General features: G+C 26.7%; 1 protein-coding gene and 1 long non-coding RNA gene across 2 annotated transcripts in view; one reads left to right on the plus strand and one right to left on the minus strand.

The window, feature by feature from the left end:
• Positions 1-18,438, minus strand: part of LOC136984051 (uncharacterized) — a 39,025-nt gene that overhangs the window by 1,083 nt on the left and 19,504 nt on the right. The gene's annotated exons all lie outside the window — the stretch shown is intronic.
• On the plus strand, positions 1,710-18,154 carry LOC136984043 (uncharacterized). The gene is made up of 10 exons (XM_067280965.1): positions 1,710-1,938; positions 9,996-10,178; positions 10,260-10,424; positions 10,830-11,000; positions 11,084-11,218; positions 15,143-15,279; positions 16,186-16,273; positions 16,352-16,486; positions 16,550-16,647; positions 16,722-18,154. The coding sequence occupies exons 1-10, from the start codon at positions 1,863-1,865 to the stop codon at positions 17,229-17,231; spliced, it is 1,698 nt and encodes a 565-aa protein (XP_067137066.1). The 5' UTR covers positions 1,710-1,862; the 3' UTR covers positions 17,232-18,154.

Here is an 18,438-nt window from a genome sequence, read left to right on the forward strand (position 1 = left end):
GTAGAATGTAGTAATGGCAGAAGACTTGGAAAGTTTTGACAGCAATGTTATCTACTGCGAAGTTCAGAAACAAATTCTTCGTCAGATTCCGAGAAGATACTTGGATTACGAAGGGATTATGGAGCAGTAAAAAAAAAATACGAATGTAGTGCTCTCTAGAAGATAACCTGATTTAAAAGAGAATAGAAGGAACTTGTCTTATATTAAAGCAGTGATGATAGGTGAGATAAAATTTGGATTAAGTATGAAATATGTAGATGGAGTTTTCGACTTGATTAGATTGAAATAAATGACTACTTTTTATTCTGAATAAATGCAAAACTTATCTCGTTTTTAACTAAATTATTTTTATATTATGACAGATTTTGAAGATTGAGATTTTCAAAAATGAATGAAGTTTATTTTAAAAAAAAAATTATTTATAAATATAGACAGAAAACTACGTTTACTAATTTGTAAGCGGTAAGAATAATTTTGTTTTTAAATATTTCAGCTTAGTGTAAATATTCTACTTTTATCCTTACTCAACAGAAAATTAATTTTAAAAAGTATAATATAAATGCAAAATTTAAGAATATTTTTTACTAAAAATTTAAAAATATATTTCATTTTTGTTATAATATAAAAAGTAGAGCTTTATTAAAATATCGAAAATTCACTTAATATAAAGGCAACGTAATTTCCCTCTTTGTCCATCAGTTTCAGAATTAAATTTAATTCACTAACTTTAACAACATAACCGGAGATTTTATTTGTATTGTAGTTTATTCACCACATTGTTGTTACAATTTTTTTGATGATAATTTATATTATAAACCCTGGAGATAGATAGTCTTGTCAGACTGCTTGTCCAGTTAGCAGACAGTCGAAAAATAAGCATTATTATTTGGAAAAAGTCAGAAATATTTATAAAGAACAGACAAAATAAATGTCTACACTATTTGTCTGTCTACAAAAATGTTTGTTCGTAAACAAATTCAAATACTAAAACATAATAATATTAGGGTTTATTAGAGTTAAAACTGTAAGTTTTGACTAATTTTATCGATTTTTGATACACTTCAAAATATATCTTTTGTAGTTGGTAAGTCTATTGCTGTTGATATAAAAGATACACGTTCGATAGATTGTAAGCGTATAACATTCTCTAATATTTTTATACGCTACATTAATCTGTAATCGTTTTTTTTTATCTTTTAAATCCAGTAAATACTTTCAAACATATAAATCAATACCATAAGCCGACAGAATACTAAATTGCTTCATTAATCGCCTTTTTAAATTCTTATCAGATCTATAAAACGCTCTTGGAGAGATTATTCATGTTATTCTCAGAAAATACTTATTCAGGCATAAGTCACCCTCTTGCGTTTTCAGTAAAACCGGATACTTTCTTTGTCATTGTATAGATTTGTAAAGGGGGGAGGAAACTCAACTCATATAAAGATGTTTGTTACTAGATCTTTTAAGCTATTAACTTTATATAACTTGTAAATAAAAAAAAAAAAGTCAAAATTATCTTCTTTTTGCTTTTATTTCATTTACGATAATGGTTTTTATACTTACTAATATAAATTTACTTTTTCTAAACGTAAATTTCAAATTATCTCGAGGTCAAATCAAATCAGACTAGAGAACAACTTTGCAAGTGGATTTTATTATAAATGTATTTTATATTGAAATTTTTCCATTTTATAATCCCAACTTCATTTCTAGGAAAAACCACAGTTTTTGCAAAGAAAGTAACAAATAATTGCTGTTAAGTCTTTCCTTTTCCTTTGCATTATCAGATTTCCTGTTGAGAGAATATCGAAGAAAAATATTTGTCTCCAAACCGATTTGTTCTATCTTATTCGAAGAACATGAATTGTGGAATAGTTACGTATTCAATTATTCTAATAGGGATATTACTTTTCTTTACTTACGTGGAATCAATTAGTAAGTAACATAATTACATATCAATTTATTTTTTGTTTATAAAAAGATTTTTTTTATTTATTTAATTGAATACTAAAAATACTGAATTTCAGTTTTTAATATATTTTATTTTTTATATTTTCCGTAACTAAATCAAGCGACTACTTTCTCTTTGTATTAATTTATCTCATTAGCATTTTTATTATTCAGAAAAATACTATTTATACCAATAACCGTTACACATTAAGCGTATTATACACATCTGGATCGCATTTAACGAAACATTCAGAAATGAAAGGGGAAAAAATTAATAATAATAATTTAATAAAGAGAAAGAGAGAAAGCGAAAGGGGAAAAAAATACATATATATTCAGTTACTGAAATTTCCAAATGGATAAATTTAGTGTAATTTCTCTTATGTCTTTGTTTAAAGTATTAATACACTCCATTGCCATTCTCAATGTAAATTTTGGATATTAACTTTATCTTTTGTCATGTCTAGAATGAATGGAATTTATGACTTAAGTTTAAATGCAAGAGAAACAATGCAAGCATATATTGAGATACTATTCACTCAGGTGTTGAGGAATCTTGAGAATTCCGAAAGAAAAACAAATGTAAATTTTTGAAAAAAATAGAGTTAAATAAATTTGAAACATTCGCTTTCAGTATTATAAGAATGAAAACGACAAAAATGCTTAAAAATAAATAAAATATTAAATTATTATTAATTTAATTAAATCCACATTTATAGTTAAATATATAAATCATCATTATAAGTTTTATTATTTAAAAAAAATTTTTTTTAATTAAAAATCTTTTCATTTTTCAGCTATTTATTAATGTTTTACATTCCTATAAAAATGCAGAAATTTAAATATACGTTATTAAAAATAAAAGTCAAAGTAGCGTTTTATAAATATTAAATAAAATTTTATATTCTTTATTAATTTAAAGGAATGAGGAAATCGCGAAATAATCATAATTACTTAAAATTTTATCGACCATAAAGATAAAAATAATGAATAAAATGATTATTTTTGTAGTTTGTTAAAGTTAACAAGACTGTACACGAAATGTACGATGTTTTTAAATAATTTAACTTATTCTTCATGAATTTAATTGAAGAAATAATAACACCGAATTTTAACTTCATAAACCTGATATTAAGTAATTAATTTAACGAAATTTGTTTTCATTGTATTTGCATACAAAATATATTAACAGTCAACAAAGTAGAGAGAATTAAATTTTCCTCTTTAATTGCTTCTATACAGAAAGCATTTGTATATATCTGTTCGCTCAGAAAGCGTTTATATTTCTGTTCTCTCAGTACAAAAGATATAATTAATGACGTCTACTTTGATGGGAAATGATTACAAATTGGTTGTAACCAAATACTGGGATCCTAGTTAATTACTTTGAATAAAATTAAGAATTTTTGAATTAGTTGAAACTGAAATTAGAATATTTTTCTTTCTAACTACTAATTACTCAATGACAAAAATGTCAGATATTGTTCTAGAAATAAACCAATAAAATATATATATATATATATATTATTTTTTAGAATTTTTTATTTCTGATATAAAATTAATGTCATTATTAAATAAGTGTATTATTATGATAGTATCTGCGCTGAATTTACACGTCTTAATTAAATTGTAATGTCTTTAATAAATAAATGTTTGCAGGCGTTGGATCTATTTTTAATACAGTACAATAATAATTATATACATTTTATGCTTACTGTAAAATATTATTATTTTTCGAAGAAATATTCTAGTATTTTTTATAAATTCAATGTTAAAAATAAATGATAAAAAGATGTATAATACTATTAAAATAAATTTTGATATATATATTAATATTAAAAAATCAAACTTAGCAAGCTTGAGAAACAATAGAGGATACTCTATTAAATAAAATAATTCCATTGAATGTAAATGAAACACTGCAATATTCATATTAAATGTTAATTTTTTGTTTTCATTTAGTCAGAACAACAAAATTAAAATACTGACTAATACTTATGACTAAGCGCTTTTAAGATTTTAATAATGATTAAACAACGATCACGTGAAAGAAATTTGAGTATTTTTCATGTGCTCAATCAATCTTCCTTCATTTGTTAATAATAATATTTAGTATAATAATAATTATTATTATTGTACTAAATAGTAAAATTAAATATAATTATTATAATAATTGTATTTAACCTTGAGGAATATAAGTAAGATAGTAATAATAATTATTAATTATTACTATTATAACTTACTTAAATTGCTCAAAATTTAAGTAAGTTAATTATATAGTAAGTAATATATATTACAGTAGAGCGTCGAAAAGTGGAACCAATTGGGGACTGGGGTCCTTCCAGTTAATGGTTTGTTCCAGTTTCCGACTTTGTACGAAAAAATACATTAACCTGTCCGATGTTCAAATTTTTCTCCGTTGCGTATCGCTTCGTGTTGAATTTTCGTCGATTTTAAGCCTAACGAAAATTTGTATAATAATCATCGAGGCTATCGTATCGTTAAAAATTATTTCTGCATTTTGTACAAACAAAATAAATATATTAAAGAATATAAAAAACATGAAAATTATACTTTAGAAGTAAATTTAGTATCAAAAACATTCGATTCAGCACGACACAGTCCGACTGAAAATCGTTCCACTTTCCGGCCATTCCACTTACCGACGTTCCACTTATCGACGCTCTACTGTATTATATTATAATATATTATTATATTATAATATATATTAAGTAAGCTAATTATATATAGTTTTTTTAAACACATTTAAAAATTTTTTTTTTGCAAATATATTTTATTTTCCCAAAATTATTACAATTCATCTCGCTTTGATTATTGTTGCATGCCGCCATATTATTCACATTATCCAACTATTCTCTTAAATGGAAATATTTATTTTATAAATTATTTATAATCTTCATTTCCTGTTATGGATCTACATCTAAATATTTTCACTGCAGTAAACTACACATCTCATATTTTATTGGTTAAGATTTTAAAATAATTGACACTTATCTAGACCCTGTGTTTCTCAATTATGTGGGTTATGATCCCCTTGAGAATGTGAACCATACTTCTGAGCAATAGAGAAGTTAAACATATAGAGAAGAACATTAAAATCGCAAGTGAAAACAAAATAATTTTTTCCTTATAACTGATATATATATATTTTTGCATTACGTTTCTAAAATGTTATGCCAAATTGCGCGGCTTTAAGTTTTAGTGGGTTGAATCTTTAAAATATTAAAGACCTAATATTAGAAATTGCTCTTAATATAAAATAATCATATACAAAACAAATGGAATACGATAAATTAAATAAGATATTCTGAAGAAAGTAGACTATTTCCATTCAAAAGTAATTTATAATCTTTATTAGATGTAAATCATTTTAGTTCAAAAACAAGAAACAAAATATCATAAAAAATTTAATTTTTTCATTATGCATAGCTTTACTGTTTGGCATAGAAATAAAGTTTTAACGTTACAAGATAGCCTTAAACCGTTACGTTTCATACCGTAACATTAAATAGTACGCTGTTACCTCTTCAATCACGCATATTTAACATTTATCGCAAAGTAACTTCATTCATCATGTGCAAAAATTCTCCAATTTCACATTTCCCTACCCAGCAAGCTGAAAGGAAGTCGCTAACGAAAAACAGATTAGAAAATACTGATGAATATAATTTTGAGTATTTCGGGATCAATAAATCGAATTCAGGATTATATTTAGAAAATATTAAATATACAATAATATATAATATTCGCTTAAAAACGTATCAAATAATTTGCAAATATTTTTATTCGCATCAGTTGCTCCTATTGTGATTTAAAAGAAAACATTAAAAAAAAATTTTTTTCTTTTAATACATCCTTTCATAATCGCACGTGAACAGTTTTCCAATGCATTAGAGGTAGACCTATCTAACAAAAAGAAAAAAACTTGATACTAATGAATGCTTTGGTAATGGAAATCCCACAGCGATAGCGTTCTTATGTGATAATCGATGAAACCAAGAGAAGCATAGTTGTTATTATCATAGCATTTACTTTGCGATAATCGCTAAAGAAAAATTTATATTGGGAATTTTGCAACTTGTCAAGCAAGATATTACATATCGATACTCGCTACATTGATTTTCTATATTACAAGTTACGCTGCCCTGTAACGATAATGATATGAAAACAGTATCATATATACCGAAATGGCGTATGAAGTCATTTCGGTAAATATGACCTAATTAACTTTGTGCCGGATTATCGATTATTTAATTGATAATATTTTCGTTTATGAATGAATATAGTCAAGAAAAGCAATCTGTTACTATATCGAATAATTTAATAAAAGAACAGATTAAACGCAAGTTAAAGTTCAAGAAAAAAAAAGGCGGTGTGCTATTAAAGTAAACTTTTTTCTTCACACCCTTCGGAGTATTAGAGAACATATTGGATTTTCACTAAAGCCGACGTTATTAAAATCAATACCAAACAGCAATAAAGTTGTTAACGATCAGCATGACTTTTGATTGGTCTTTACAGCTATGCTTTTCATTTATAAGCGATACACGATCGACTGCAAAGTACTGCGTGTTTTCAAAATGGCCGAAACATGTTTACTGTTTTTATTAAGTAGAGCGGGCATTTTTGAATAATTTTGAATAGAAAGTAAACGATAATTGTCAAGATATAACAGCAAACAAATCGCGGGAGGACTTGAATGACATCACGTAACAGCTAATTATATATAGTTAATTGATAATTCACTAGGATAACTTTAAGTATTTATATCCGAAACGTAACGAGGTCGTATCCTGCTAACTAAATATCTGACATTGTTACGTGATCCATGATAATAAGATTAGTTTCTCGGTCATTCGCTCGAGAAGTGCCAAAATTATTTTACTCTTCTTTCTTGACATATATCGATAATTAATTTTCGTTAATAGCTAATTAAAGGCCCGAGTTTAGGCACAATTCTGTCATTTTATTATTTTCTAGGTTTATAATAATTATTAATAAACTTGTACATATTCTGCTTTTACCTACGTTTTTTTATATAGACCAATACGTTTCAAGTTATATATATATATAATCAGTTTTTTCCTGAAATTTAATATAATCTGAAAAATTTATGGTTTGTATATAATTAGTTTTCAGATATATTTTTGAATTTTTTACAAAAGAAAATTACAAAAATGATTAATTATATACATAATGTAATATACCTATACTATTGTGATCAAAAAGTATCGGGGATGGCTCATTTAAACTGCGTGTGTGTAAGAGACGCTGTCGTCGTTTGGTACGACTTTAATCGACATCGAGCAGCAATTCGTACGTCATTGTCCGTTTTTGTTTGCAAATAAACGCTTGTTTTGTGTATAAAGAATTTTCGAGCCGACGATTTTTCAAAACATCGAGTATAATTGAACAAAGAACGTGCATTAAATTTTGTTTTCTGAACGGATTTACTGCTACAAAAACGTTGGAAATGTTGCAAAAACCTTTGGTGACGCTAGTCTATCAAAAACACGATTTTCGAGTGATACAAGATGTTAAGGAAGGCAGAGAACCCCTCGAAGATGGATCATGCTCTGGTAAACCATCCACATCAACTGACGAATAACGCATCGCTCAAGTCAGATTTGGTGCTCAATGGTCGTCGTTTAACAATTAGGGACATTACTGAAAATGATCCAGTATCATTTAAATCTTGTCAAGCAATTATAAAAGATCATCTGGGCTTGCGACGCGTCGGTACTCGAGTCGTCCCGAAAACGTTGAATTTTTTCCCAAAAACAACTACGCGTTCGATTGGCAGAGGAAATGCTTTCTCGAAGCGAATCGTCTTTAAAACGCATCATTATGGGTGGTGAAACATGGATCGACGCTTTTGACACCGAAACAGCTCAACAATCAAGTGAAGCAAGACTAAAAAAATCCATGTCAAACTCAGAAATCAAGGTCGTGTTAACTGTTTTCTCCGGTTGTTGTGGTGTTGTGCATCACGAATTCCTTCCGACTGGCTAAACTGTCAACAAAGAATATTGTTTGAGAGTTTTGCGTTGTTTGAGTGAAGCAATTTGTAGAAAACGATCCAATCTGTGGCGAGAAACTCATGGATTTTGCACCACGATAATGCACCTACTCACAACGTTCTTATTCGTGAATTTTTGGCCAAAAGTTCAACAAATGCGGTTTTGCAAGCTCCGCACCGTCTGAGTTTTCCTGTTTCTTCGACTAAAATTTCCTCTTCGTGGTCACCGCTGAGACGCTTGATGCCATAAAACAAAATTCTGAAAGGGTTTCACGAAAACGACTTTAAAGCATCTTTCGAGGATGGAAAAAAAAAAAAAAAAAACACATTGGCATTTGCATTGCAGTGGAAGGGGGCGAAATAAATTTTGAATAAATTCAAATCTTGCGTTTTTTGAATCATCCCCGATACTTTTTTTTAAAAAAAATCAGAGGTATAATTGCTTTAAAATATATTTTGTTGTAAAAATAATTTTATAAATATTTTAAGATATTTATAAAAAAAGTAAAAATCAATAAGCTGTGAATTACGTTTAAACCTAAATAAATAAATTTTTAATAAACATTTAATGTAAGATATTTCATATATTTTTAACAAAAGTTTCCAAAAATGGTCATCTTTATGGTAACTATTACAGAGATTAGTTTTCAGTCTACTGTTTACAAATATTACTTCTCAAAATACTGCAGACTTTATCTCTTAATGGAATTTTTTAATTCTTCGAAAACAAAACAAGGGTCGTAAACAATACATTTTGTAATATAAAATATTAAGAAATTTATAAACATTTTTATTTATAGTAAATTCTGGACGTTTTGATTTCTTAATACAATATTGTATACCGTTTACTTTTAGATGATACGTGATATATAGAGAATATCCTAATATAAAATTAGTTTCTAATCAATGGCAAACTATACTTCTATTTTACATTCAAGGCTAAGGGTTTGAATTTAAAATAGAATGGGCTTGGTCTAATTCCCGTCTCAATTTTATCGGGTCTTGAATGTAACAAAGAACTATCCCTCTCTGAAAATTAAATTTATAAGAATAAAAGCAATAAAAATATCTGTTTGCACCACTTATCAAAAGAAGTTTTAATTTATATCACTTTCATACCATTGTTTTAGACGCTAAATTTAGGCGATTCGTTGGGTGCAAAGGCCGAGGTTATATGCACTGCTGGTCTCATGTATCTAGGGCTATTTTTCAATTTTTCTAAGTAATTTGGAATTTTATGAAATATATTTATTTATACATAAGAACAGTTATATTTTTCCTTTACAGTAGATCCCCATGTAACACGGTAGGTAAGTTCCGTGTTAAATGAATCCATGTTGTACGAGTCACTTAAATACATGAGCCAATCACAGCCCGTGTGCCGGGCTGTGATTGGCTCATGTATTTAAGTGACTCGTACAACACGGATTCATATCGGATCTACCGTGTTATAGGGGGTCTACTGTAATAATTTGAAATCTTATTAAATTTTAGGTAAATATTTCATGTAACTTTTTTTTATTTTATGTAATAAACACCACATAACAATGATTAAAATTCGATTATGAATTTTATGAAAAAATATCTTTTAACTGAAGAGAGTTAAGAAAGTTAATCTTCAGAGATTTCAAACTCTTCTTGTGATAAGTATTTTTAAATAGGTTTTAAAATCTTTTTCATATTTTCTAAAAAATTTATTCAATATTCAATGCACAACTTTTCAAATGTTAGCAGCTATTTTGCTGCTAACATTTGAAAAGTTCAGAATTTCAGCCATGTAAATCCCAAGATAATTTTTTTGGAATAGTGCGTGTGAAATTTTGATATAAAAATAGCTATTTTTAACAATTTTAAAGTTAAAAGTACTTCGAGTGTTCATACTAACTAATAAAACATCAGAATCGTTACATTTTATAAGAATTTCTTCGTGCCATCAAAAATTTCATATGGGCTTAATTTATTTTTTAATACGAGTTTTATAAAAATTTATTTTTATTTTTAGTTCTAAACCCTGTTCGATCTACTTGCTCATACAAATCTCTCAACGTGAAAAATGGACGTTATAAAATAAAAGGAAGAGGGAGACTTGTAAGATTTTCTTGCAATTATGGTTACAAATTATACGGTAAATCTTATATAATGTGCATTATCGGTAAATGGAATTTTCCACCTCCAAAATGTGTCAGTAAGTTATCGTTCATTAAAGAAATAAATTAGAAGCTTAAATTTAGCGTTAAATGTTTTGGCTTTTGTTTTTTTTTTTTAGGAGGTGGATGTTCGGATTTAATTCCTCCAATGCATGGTACTCTAATAGAAAAATATGAAGGGGCTGTTGCAACTTATGAATGCGATCCAGGTTATTCACTAAATGGATCTTCTACAATATATTGCGATGGAATTAAGTGGAACCATACAATACCAAATTGTGTAGGTGAGTATATTTAGTCAAATTATTTGATTTAAATCACTTTAAAAAGAACGGCTTGTCATTTTCGATTTAATTTTCCATACAATTTTCTATAAGTGCATAATGGAGTATAGGTACCAAAATAAGACCTTACAATAGATCCTATATATATAGATATATTTATTTATGTAAATGAACTATGTATTACGTAGAGTTGAATTTATATTAGTAAATTATCAGATGTACAAATAATAATACAATCAGTAAATTCACTTATATAAGACTTGTATTTACGGATAGTAAATTATGGAAGCATTTTATACGCTTTCCTTACACAAATTTCTATTTTTGCTTCCAGATAAGTTTATTAAACTAAAACAAATTTTATAACTGAATTCGAATTTAAATTTAAGTTAAAATTTTAAATAGTTACTACAGATGATCCTTTGACATTTTGTGATTTCGAAAAATCTGATTTGTGCGGTTGGACGCACGATCCTAGTGGAGATTTCTATTGGAGTAGACATCAATTTGCAACTCCTTCAGGCCACGTAGGAACAGGTCCTAATCACGATCATACTAAGGGAGCTGGAAAAGCTGGTATATTTTTTTTAAAAAAAATTAAATTAAATAAACAATTATTTATAAAAAGATTTTAAACTTTCATATTTTCGTCGTTAAAGGATATTATATGTATATCGAAGCTTCGAGTCCTCGAAAAATTAATGATACTGCAAGACTATTTTCTCCAGTTTATTCGCCTAATTTATCTTCATCATGTTTCACCTTTTGGTATCATATGTATGGAACTACTATAGGTAATTATGCAGTTTTTTTTTCTTTTTTTACTTTTCCGAGAAAACAGTTCATAAATTGAGTTAATTTATTTTCAATAATTTATTATTATAAATAAATGTCATTCTAACACACGTTTTTAATCGAATTTTCTCATAATAAATTATATAATTTTTTCCCTAAGATATATTTCATTCCTGAAAAGTATATTTTGTATTTTTGTCAAGATTATCTATATCATTCACATGTTTCATAATAAAATTCGCAACATGATAAAAGCTTTGAATTTCGATAAAATATTTACACAGTATATTAGACATAAGAGTATAATTTATGAAATGTAATTCATTCATGTATTATAACAGTATAAAATACTCTAGTAGTTAATTTATTGTATAAAGATATATTCGGTTGAATATTAGATTATACATTATAAAAACTCATGTTTCAATTAAAATACTATCTTTGTATCTGTTATTAAAGAAAATTGACAAAAATTTATTCACAAAAATCAATTCCAATTTATTATACAACTTAATTATATGAATGCTTATTTATAATTCAAAAATGAATATTCTAAGCAGATTATCTTGAGCGGAAAAAATCAATTGCGCTAATTGAAGATAATTACAGTCCATTTATAAATTCTTAATTTTATCTTTCGAGGAGGTAGTTTCAAACAATAAAAAATTATATAAATTTTATAATTTTTTTCTCGTAATATTTTTTTTTTGCGTAAAGCATTCACAAAATTATTGCATATATAAATTTTTACACGTTTTTCCACAATTACTTCTTATATACAGGAGATCCAAAAGTTAGTTAAGCACTGTAAAGACTAAATTACAATTAATTAATTCAATTGTATTTATCATCTTTCTCCGCCAATTTTGTAAAATAAAAATATGGTTTAAATTTGGTTCAATTATTTTTACAAGTGTAGTTGGAAAAGAATAAAACGCGGATAGTCGACTTTTGACCCCCTTTTTTTTACTAATCTAAATCACATAATCGCTGTTATCTTAAATAACCTTATAATAATTCTTGTATTTTTTCAATTTTGATAACAAATTCATCATTTAGAAAATTATAATACTCTTGTGTGCATTGATTTTTTTGTACAATTTAATACATATTTAGAAATTATTACGTGCACTTCCTAATTATTTTTACATTTTGCTTCCTTATCTTTTATTGTTGTTGAAAACGGAATTAATTCACGTGAACATAAAACTTCTAAAATAACAGTTAAATTAGTTGTTAATTACTAATATTCTTTTCTTTCTACTACATTATTAGATTTTTTTTTTCGCGTAAAATACTTAAAACGTTTGATAAAATAATAAATTTATTTTCATTAGATAAATGTTTTGTTTTTCGTCAATTTTTCACGTTCATATTACAAGGATTCGACATCATTTCGGAAAAAATCACAATTATCTTTATCTATCTGACAATAAGAATCGAGCAATAAAATCGCTTATGTCAGTTTTCTTCTGTATCAGATTACATATGTTACTTCTCATAGTCTCATTTCTCTCGAAGCCAATTTTATGACAAACATTATTTTCTGTAATAATAAAAACAATAATTCAAGAGATTCGTGTAACATTGTTTTACGAAGAGCCAAAAAAATTTTTTGATACTAAACTGTCGCTCTATTTCGACTAAAGTCCTTTATTAGCTATTTAATAGCATAATTTAAGGCGCGGTTCAACTTTATTAATATCCGAAAATGCATCGAAATGATGAACAAAATTACTAATAATTCATAAAAAGTTAGGCACAGATTCCGATTTAATATGCTTTAATCTTTATTATCTTTCCTCTTATTTATTAATGTTATATAAGTATCTTTATTCGTCGAGATACGATAATCATTATCCCTAATTAAGTATTTGATGATTGTTAATTTTAACATTTTCGCAATTAAACTAAATAATAATGCGTACAGGATGCTTTTGAAAGCAGATTATTCACTCTACAAGTTTTATTTTACGATGATAAATACGTAATAAAGAAATGGGGGGCTTCCCCCTTATACGCATATAAAAAGATCATCAAAATAGTTTTAAAAAATAATTAATTTGTTCAGAATTTTTAGATGAATGCAAAAATTTTGTTGAGCTGACTTATTTTAAAAGTTAATTCCTAGAATTAAAATTTAAGAGAGAGAGAGATTTAATATATATATATATATATATATATATTAAATTTCTAAATAATTTCTAAATATATATATATATTCACATAAAATAATAATAGTAATATTAATGTAAGAATTTTTAAAATAAGAGTAAAGGTGCTTCATAAACTATTATACATACGCATGCATATATTTATATAGGTTTTTTTTTACTTTATTATCACTTCTATCACATTATATTTTTGTCAGAACTACTATATAATAAGGCAGTATGTCAGAAACAGAGATTGGTTTTCCACAAAGAACTTTATGAAGCATATTTTTCAAGTGCCAAAGCAACTTTATATATCTATCTATATATAAAAAAGAAAGGGTAGAGAAAAGAAAAAAAAAAACTTAAAATAACCTTGTCTGTGATACTTTTAAACAACTTTTTTCCCTTCCAGCATTTCAATTTCATTTACCTATGAAGCATGAATAATATAATATTAAGAGAATGTATTTCTAATGCATAACGAATGCGGACTAAAATAATAATAATAATAAAAAGAAAAGTCAGATAAAAATTATGTTGAGAGATGTCACATTTAAATATTTACACTGTTTCTTCTACATTTCTTACTTTTTGTTGACTTTTACTTTTTGTAATATCATACATTTAAATGTAATTAATGTAAATTTTATACATACATAAATTAATATAAACACTTAATACTGTTTCAAATGTATAATACCACTAGATTTAATCATCAGAAGTTTATGGATGTGTTTTTTTTTTTTTTTTTTTTCGTTAGAAATTAAGAAAGAGTGTTTAGAAATAATTACAAAATTAGTTTAATAATATAAAAATGAATTAATAATTTTTCAATTTGTGAGTGAAATTATCTCAAAATTAATTTATTTTAATGAAATTATTTATACTTCAGCTAATTTTAATGAATTTAAAGATAATATAAAATTCATTTTCAGTTTTTTCTCACGTATAATATTAAAAAATTGTATTTTTATTTCATGCTTATTAATACATTTAATATCCGTAAATAAATCTATATATAATTTTACTTTAGGATATTAAAGGATATTTAGGAGTATCTGTAAGATATATATTTTACATCGAGATTACTTTAAAAATATATATATATATATATTGGTTAACTGATTATTTTTGGGCCACCCTATATAATGTTAAGAATTAAATGCTAAATCGATAGATACCGTCTTAGGATCTAATTTAGTTTTAATTTATGTACAATATTTATAATTATACAAATTATTTACTATATATTTTTATGGGATTATTAAGATCTTGATAATATGTTATATAAATTTAAATATTGAATTATTTTATAGTTGTAAAAATAATATGACATTCGTTGTAAATATTGAAAACTGCATAAGCAACATTAAGAAATTTTCAACTGAAGATCTTTAATAAAATATTTGAAAACAAATTGATATTTTCTGGAGCTGAAATGAACTATTATAGAAAATAGACAGTTTTAAAGTGTAATCAGATCCTGTTATCTAAATTATCATTAATAGAAAATCTTGTCAATTATTCAAATTTCATTCATTAGATACCATTCTGTGATGATGACGATGATAATAGTGATAACTAAAGCTTATTATCTATACTTTTCTATCTTCTGCCTAATTATCTTCGGAAATAATTTACGACGAGAAGAATTTTGATAGAGATTATTAAAATAACTCATTTAATTCCTCCGAACAATCGATGATAGTAATAATAATTACAATAAAGTGTTATGATTAATTATCAATGACACCCTACATGTTTTAGGTTCTCTACTCGTTTATGTCAAGACTGAAACTGATAATCTCCCAAGTCTTCATCCAGTTTGGCAAAAAAACGGCGATCAAGGAAATGTCTGGCTTAAGGCCACGATACCTATTCATCCTCTACACGATAAATTTCAGGTAGGCTACTCTTATCTTATTTAGTCAATAATATTGCTAAAGGACACAAATTCAAAAAAATCATGTCACGGTAAAATGATCACATATTAATATTTATTATCTAATACACGTATTAATATAATTATCGATAGTGATCACAATTTATCACTGTTTATGTTATCTTGATTATTATTAGATTACCTAAGAAGGCGATCGATTATACATATTTTAACAGTAGAGTATATTTAACCACGTATTATTTTATCGAAATATCAGAGTTTAGGAATTTGATTCACGCCATCTTCTTCCCACTCGTATAACAACAACACTAATATAAATGTATTATTCTCGTTAGCATTATGAATAAAGCTTTAAAAGGTCAAATAATACAAAGTATATTCAGAATATCACGAAGCAAATAATTTATGAAGTTAATGCTTCTCAAAACGAAATTATGCTAGCGTAACAGCATTTTCTGTTATTAAATTCAAGCATTAAATCTTTTCTATTACTTATCTAAAGAAAAAAAAATGGATTTTTTTTCTTGTTTACTATAAAATAAGTGTATTTTATCATTCAAATTTTCTGAAAATAAACATTACATCACTCGGGTATCTTTGTTTGTTGCTTAAATAACTCATAAATCATTATTCAATATGAGTTTTATACTATATTTTTATCCATTTCTTTCCAAAACTTTATCATCTTAACATCAAAATGTATAGCTTTTACACGCTTTAAAAATTGTTTCAATACACTTAACAAAATTTTTTTTCTTCTTAGAGATAAGCTCATACAACATATCGCTTAGTAAATTTAAAAACAAAAATAGCCAAGAAAAACAAAAAATGATGATAAATTTTCGCTTTAAAAAAATTATAAGTTTTATTTTTTTTATCAATTTTCTTTTTCAAATATTAATTTTAGATCGTTATAGAAGGTGTTAGAGGCGAAACTTACATAGGTGATATAGCAATTGATGACGTCCATTTGCAACTTGAAAGCTGTCAAGATAGTGAGTAGCAACATTCTTTAATTATCTTAAGCTATTATTTATTTTCCTAGTATCGAAATTTCGTGTTTTACTTTTTAGATAATATCACTTCTTCCTGTAAGGGTAGATGCGGTCAAAACGATGAAGCAGCTATTTGTAATTGTACTTACGAATGTATAGAAACATTAAGCTGCTGTGACGACTACTTTATCTGCATTCTTGAGAAACAAAATGGTAATTATCGAGATATGCATTTTATTTTTTATTGAACTTTTGATTTTATTTATTTATTTACAGTTACTACTACTACTACTGTCACTACTATTAGTAGTACTACCACCATCTTCAGTACTACTACTACACCTACGGTTTCAAGTACAAAATTATCGAAAGAAGTAAGTCGTTAAGTTATTTAATTTTTTTTTTAATTTTTTATATTAATTTTCAAAAATTAATTGTTTCGTCACAGACAACTTCCAGCCAAACCAACAACACAACTTCAGCTGTTGATGACGTCATGACTTTAAAGTACTCAACTACTGATGACGTAAGCGTTGCAACCACCAATGGCGAGCGCGCATTCACGGAGATCAGGTCGCCGTCTGAAGACAAAACAACCGAACGACCAATCACGTTGCTCTCTACCGAAGCCGTGACGAATGCGGAAAGTCGAGTGACGTTATCGAATGATGTGTACCTTACAGAGAAGCCAACCCGATATCCAAGAACGAGGTGGTGGATTAAAAAAATTAGACCAAGTAGTTTAAAGAGAAGTGCTTTTCAAAAGCCCTTAGTGGATTACGTAGCAGTTGGAAGTTTTATAGGAGTATTAATTTTAATTAGCGCACTTATAATTATGATTTATTTTTGGAGAAGGCGTCACAAAAAACTAACCGAAGATTCCGATTTGAGATACTTACCCGATAACGAAATCATTGAATACTGTGAAGATAGAAAGCATAACGTTGATACGATTTAAACAGGCTTTTTCGATTGAAAAAAAGCAAGCATTTTTAATTATATTTATCTTAGAATTTTTTGTAAGGAATTTTTGTTTTTCCACATCTTATTAAAGTAACGTTAGTTTATATTTAAAAATACTTCAGTATCTTACACAATAGCCTATGTAAATAAACGCTTACTAATAAAATGAAAAACAAGTCATATTATACATATAGCAAACGTGGCTTAAATTTAATGACTTCGTGACCGTCTTTTCGGTATATTTTATGCGATTTATTCACGTGATGCCGGGCATAAAAAAAAAAAAACATTTTTACACGCATTTATCTTATGTAAATTCATCCGAAAGCCTAGATTCTTTCGAGAAAAGTTCTTCGGCAAGACTTACGAGTTCAATTCTGCATCGGGAAATTGTTTTAACCTAACTTTTGAAATGGAAAAATAGTATTAAATTGTCAGAATATTAAATTTCTAACCCCGGGCGATCATCTGGAAATTTCTTAAAAGTTACAAGCTAATTTTAAGATTTGGAAGCGGGAAAAGGGGGAAAAAAATAGGATCGATCGATATTTACGAAAGCTTTTGATGATTGTGAATTATATTAAACTCGAAAATACATTTTGTGTTGATCAAAATCAAATGAAATAAAACAGATCCACGTCTTTAGTAGTGGGTGGGGTAAGTGGTCACAGGTGTGGTCCTTCTGCGGTGATATATTAGACACACCTAGATCAACTCTAGTGTATGAATAGTACATCGGTATTAGGTTTGCTAGAGGCTATCTTTTAACGATAATTATTGTATCTCTAGTAGTGTGTAGCTATTGACATAGTGCGTTTGTCCTTCAAGGGCGACCATCTTCGTCACTAAATTAAACTCTTTTACAAAGAATAAAATGGCATTGAGAAATGTGACAGTTAATGAAAGTAAAAATAATATTTTTAAAAAAAAAGAGCTAGCTCCAATCTAATTAATACATTTCATTGAAATTCGTGTCTAAAATATCAATTTTGCTCCTCTCAGGTTGTATTAATTAAGAATACGCCATTAGATAAATGGAAAATTACATTGGATAAATTAATTACAAGAATTAACTTTTTTTTTAAAAAAAAATAATTATTAATTTATATATTAATAGACATTTTTTAAATTCTTAATTTCTTTAACTCTTGGGACAATTTTAAGATTTTATGCCAAGGGATAAATATAATTACATCTAAGAT

The sequence above is a fragment of the Centruroides vittatus genome, unplaced genomic scaffold (assembly GCF_030686945.1).
Source record: "Centruroides vittatus isolate TY-2023 unplaced genomic scaffold, ASM3068694v2 contig_900, whole genome shotgun sequence".
In the NCBI taxonomy this organism is placed as follows: domain Eukaryota; kingdom Metazoa; phylum Arthropoda; class Arachnida; order Scorpiones; family Buthidae; genus Centruroides; species Centruroides vittatus.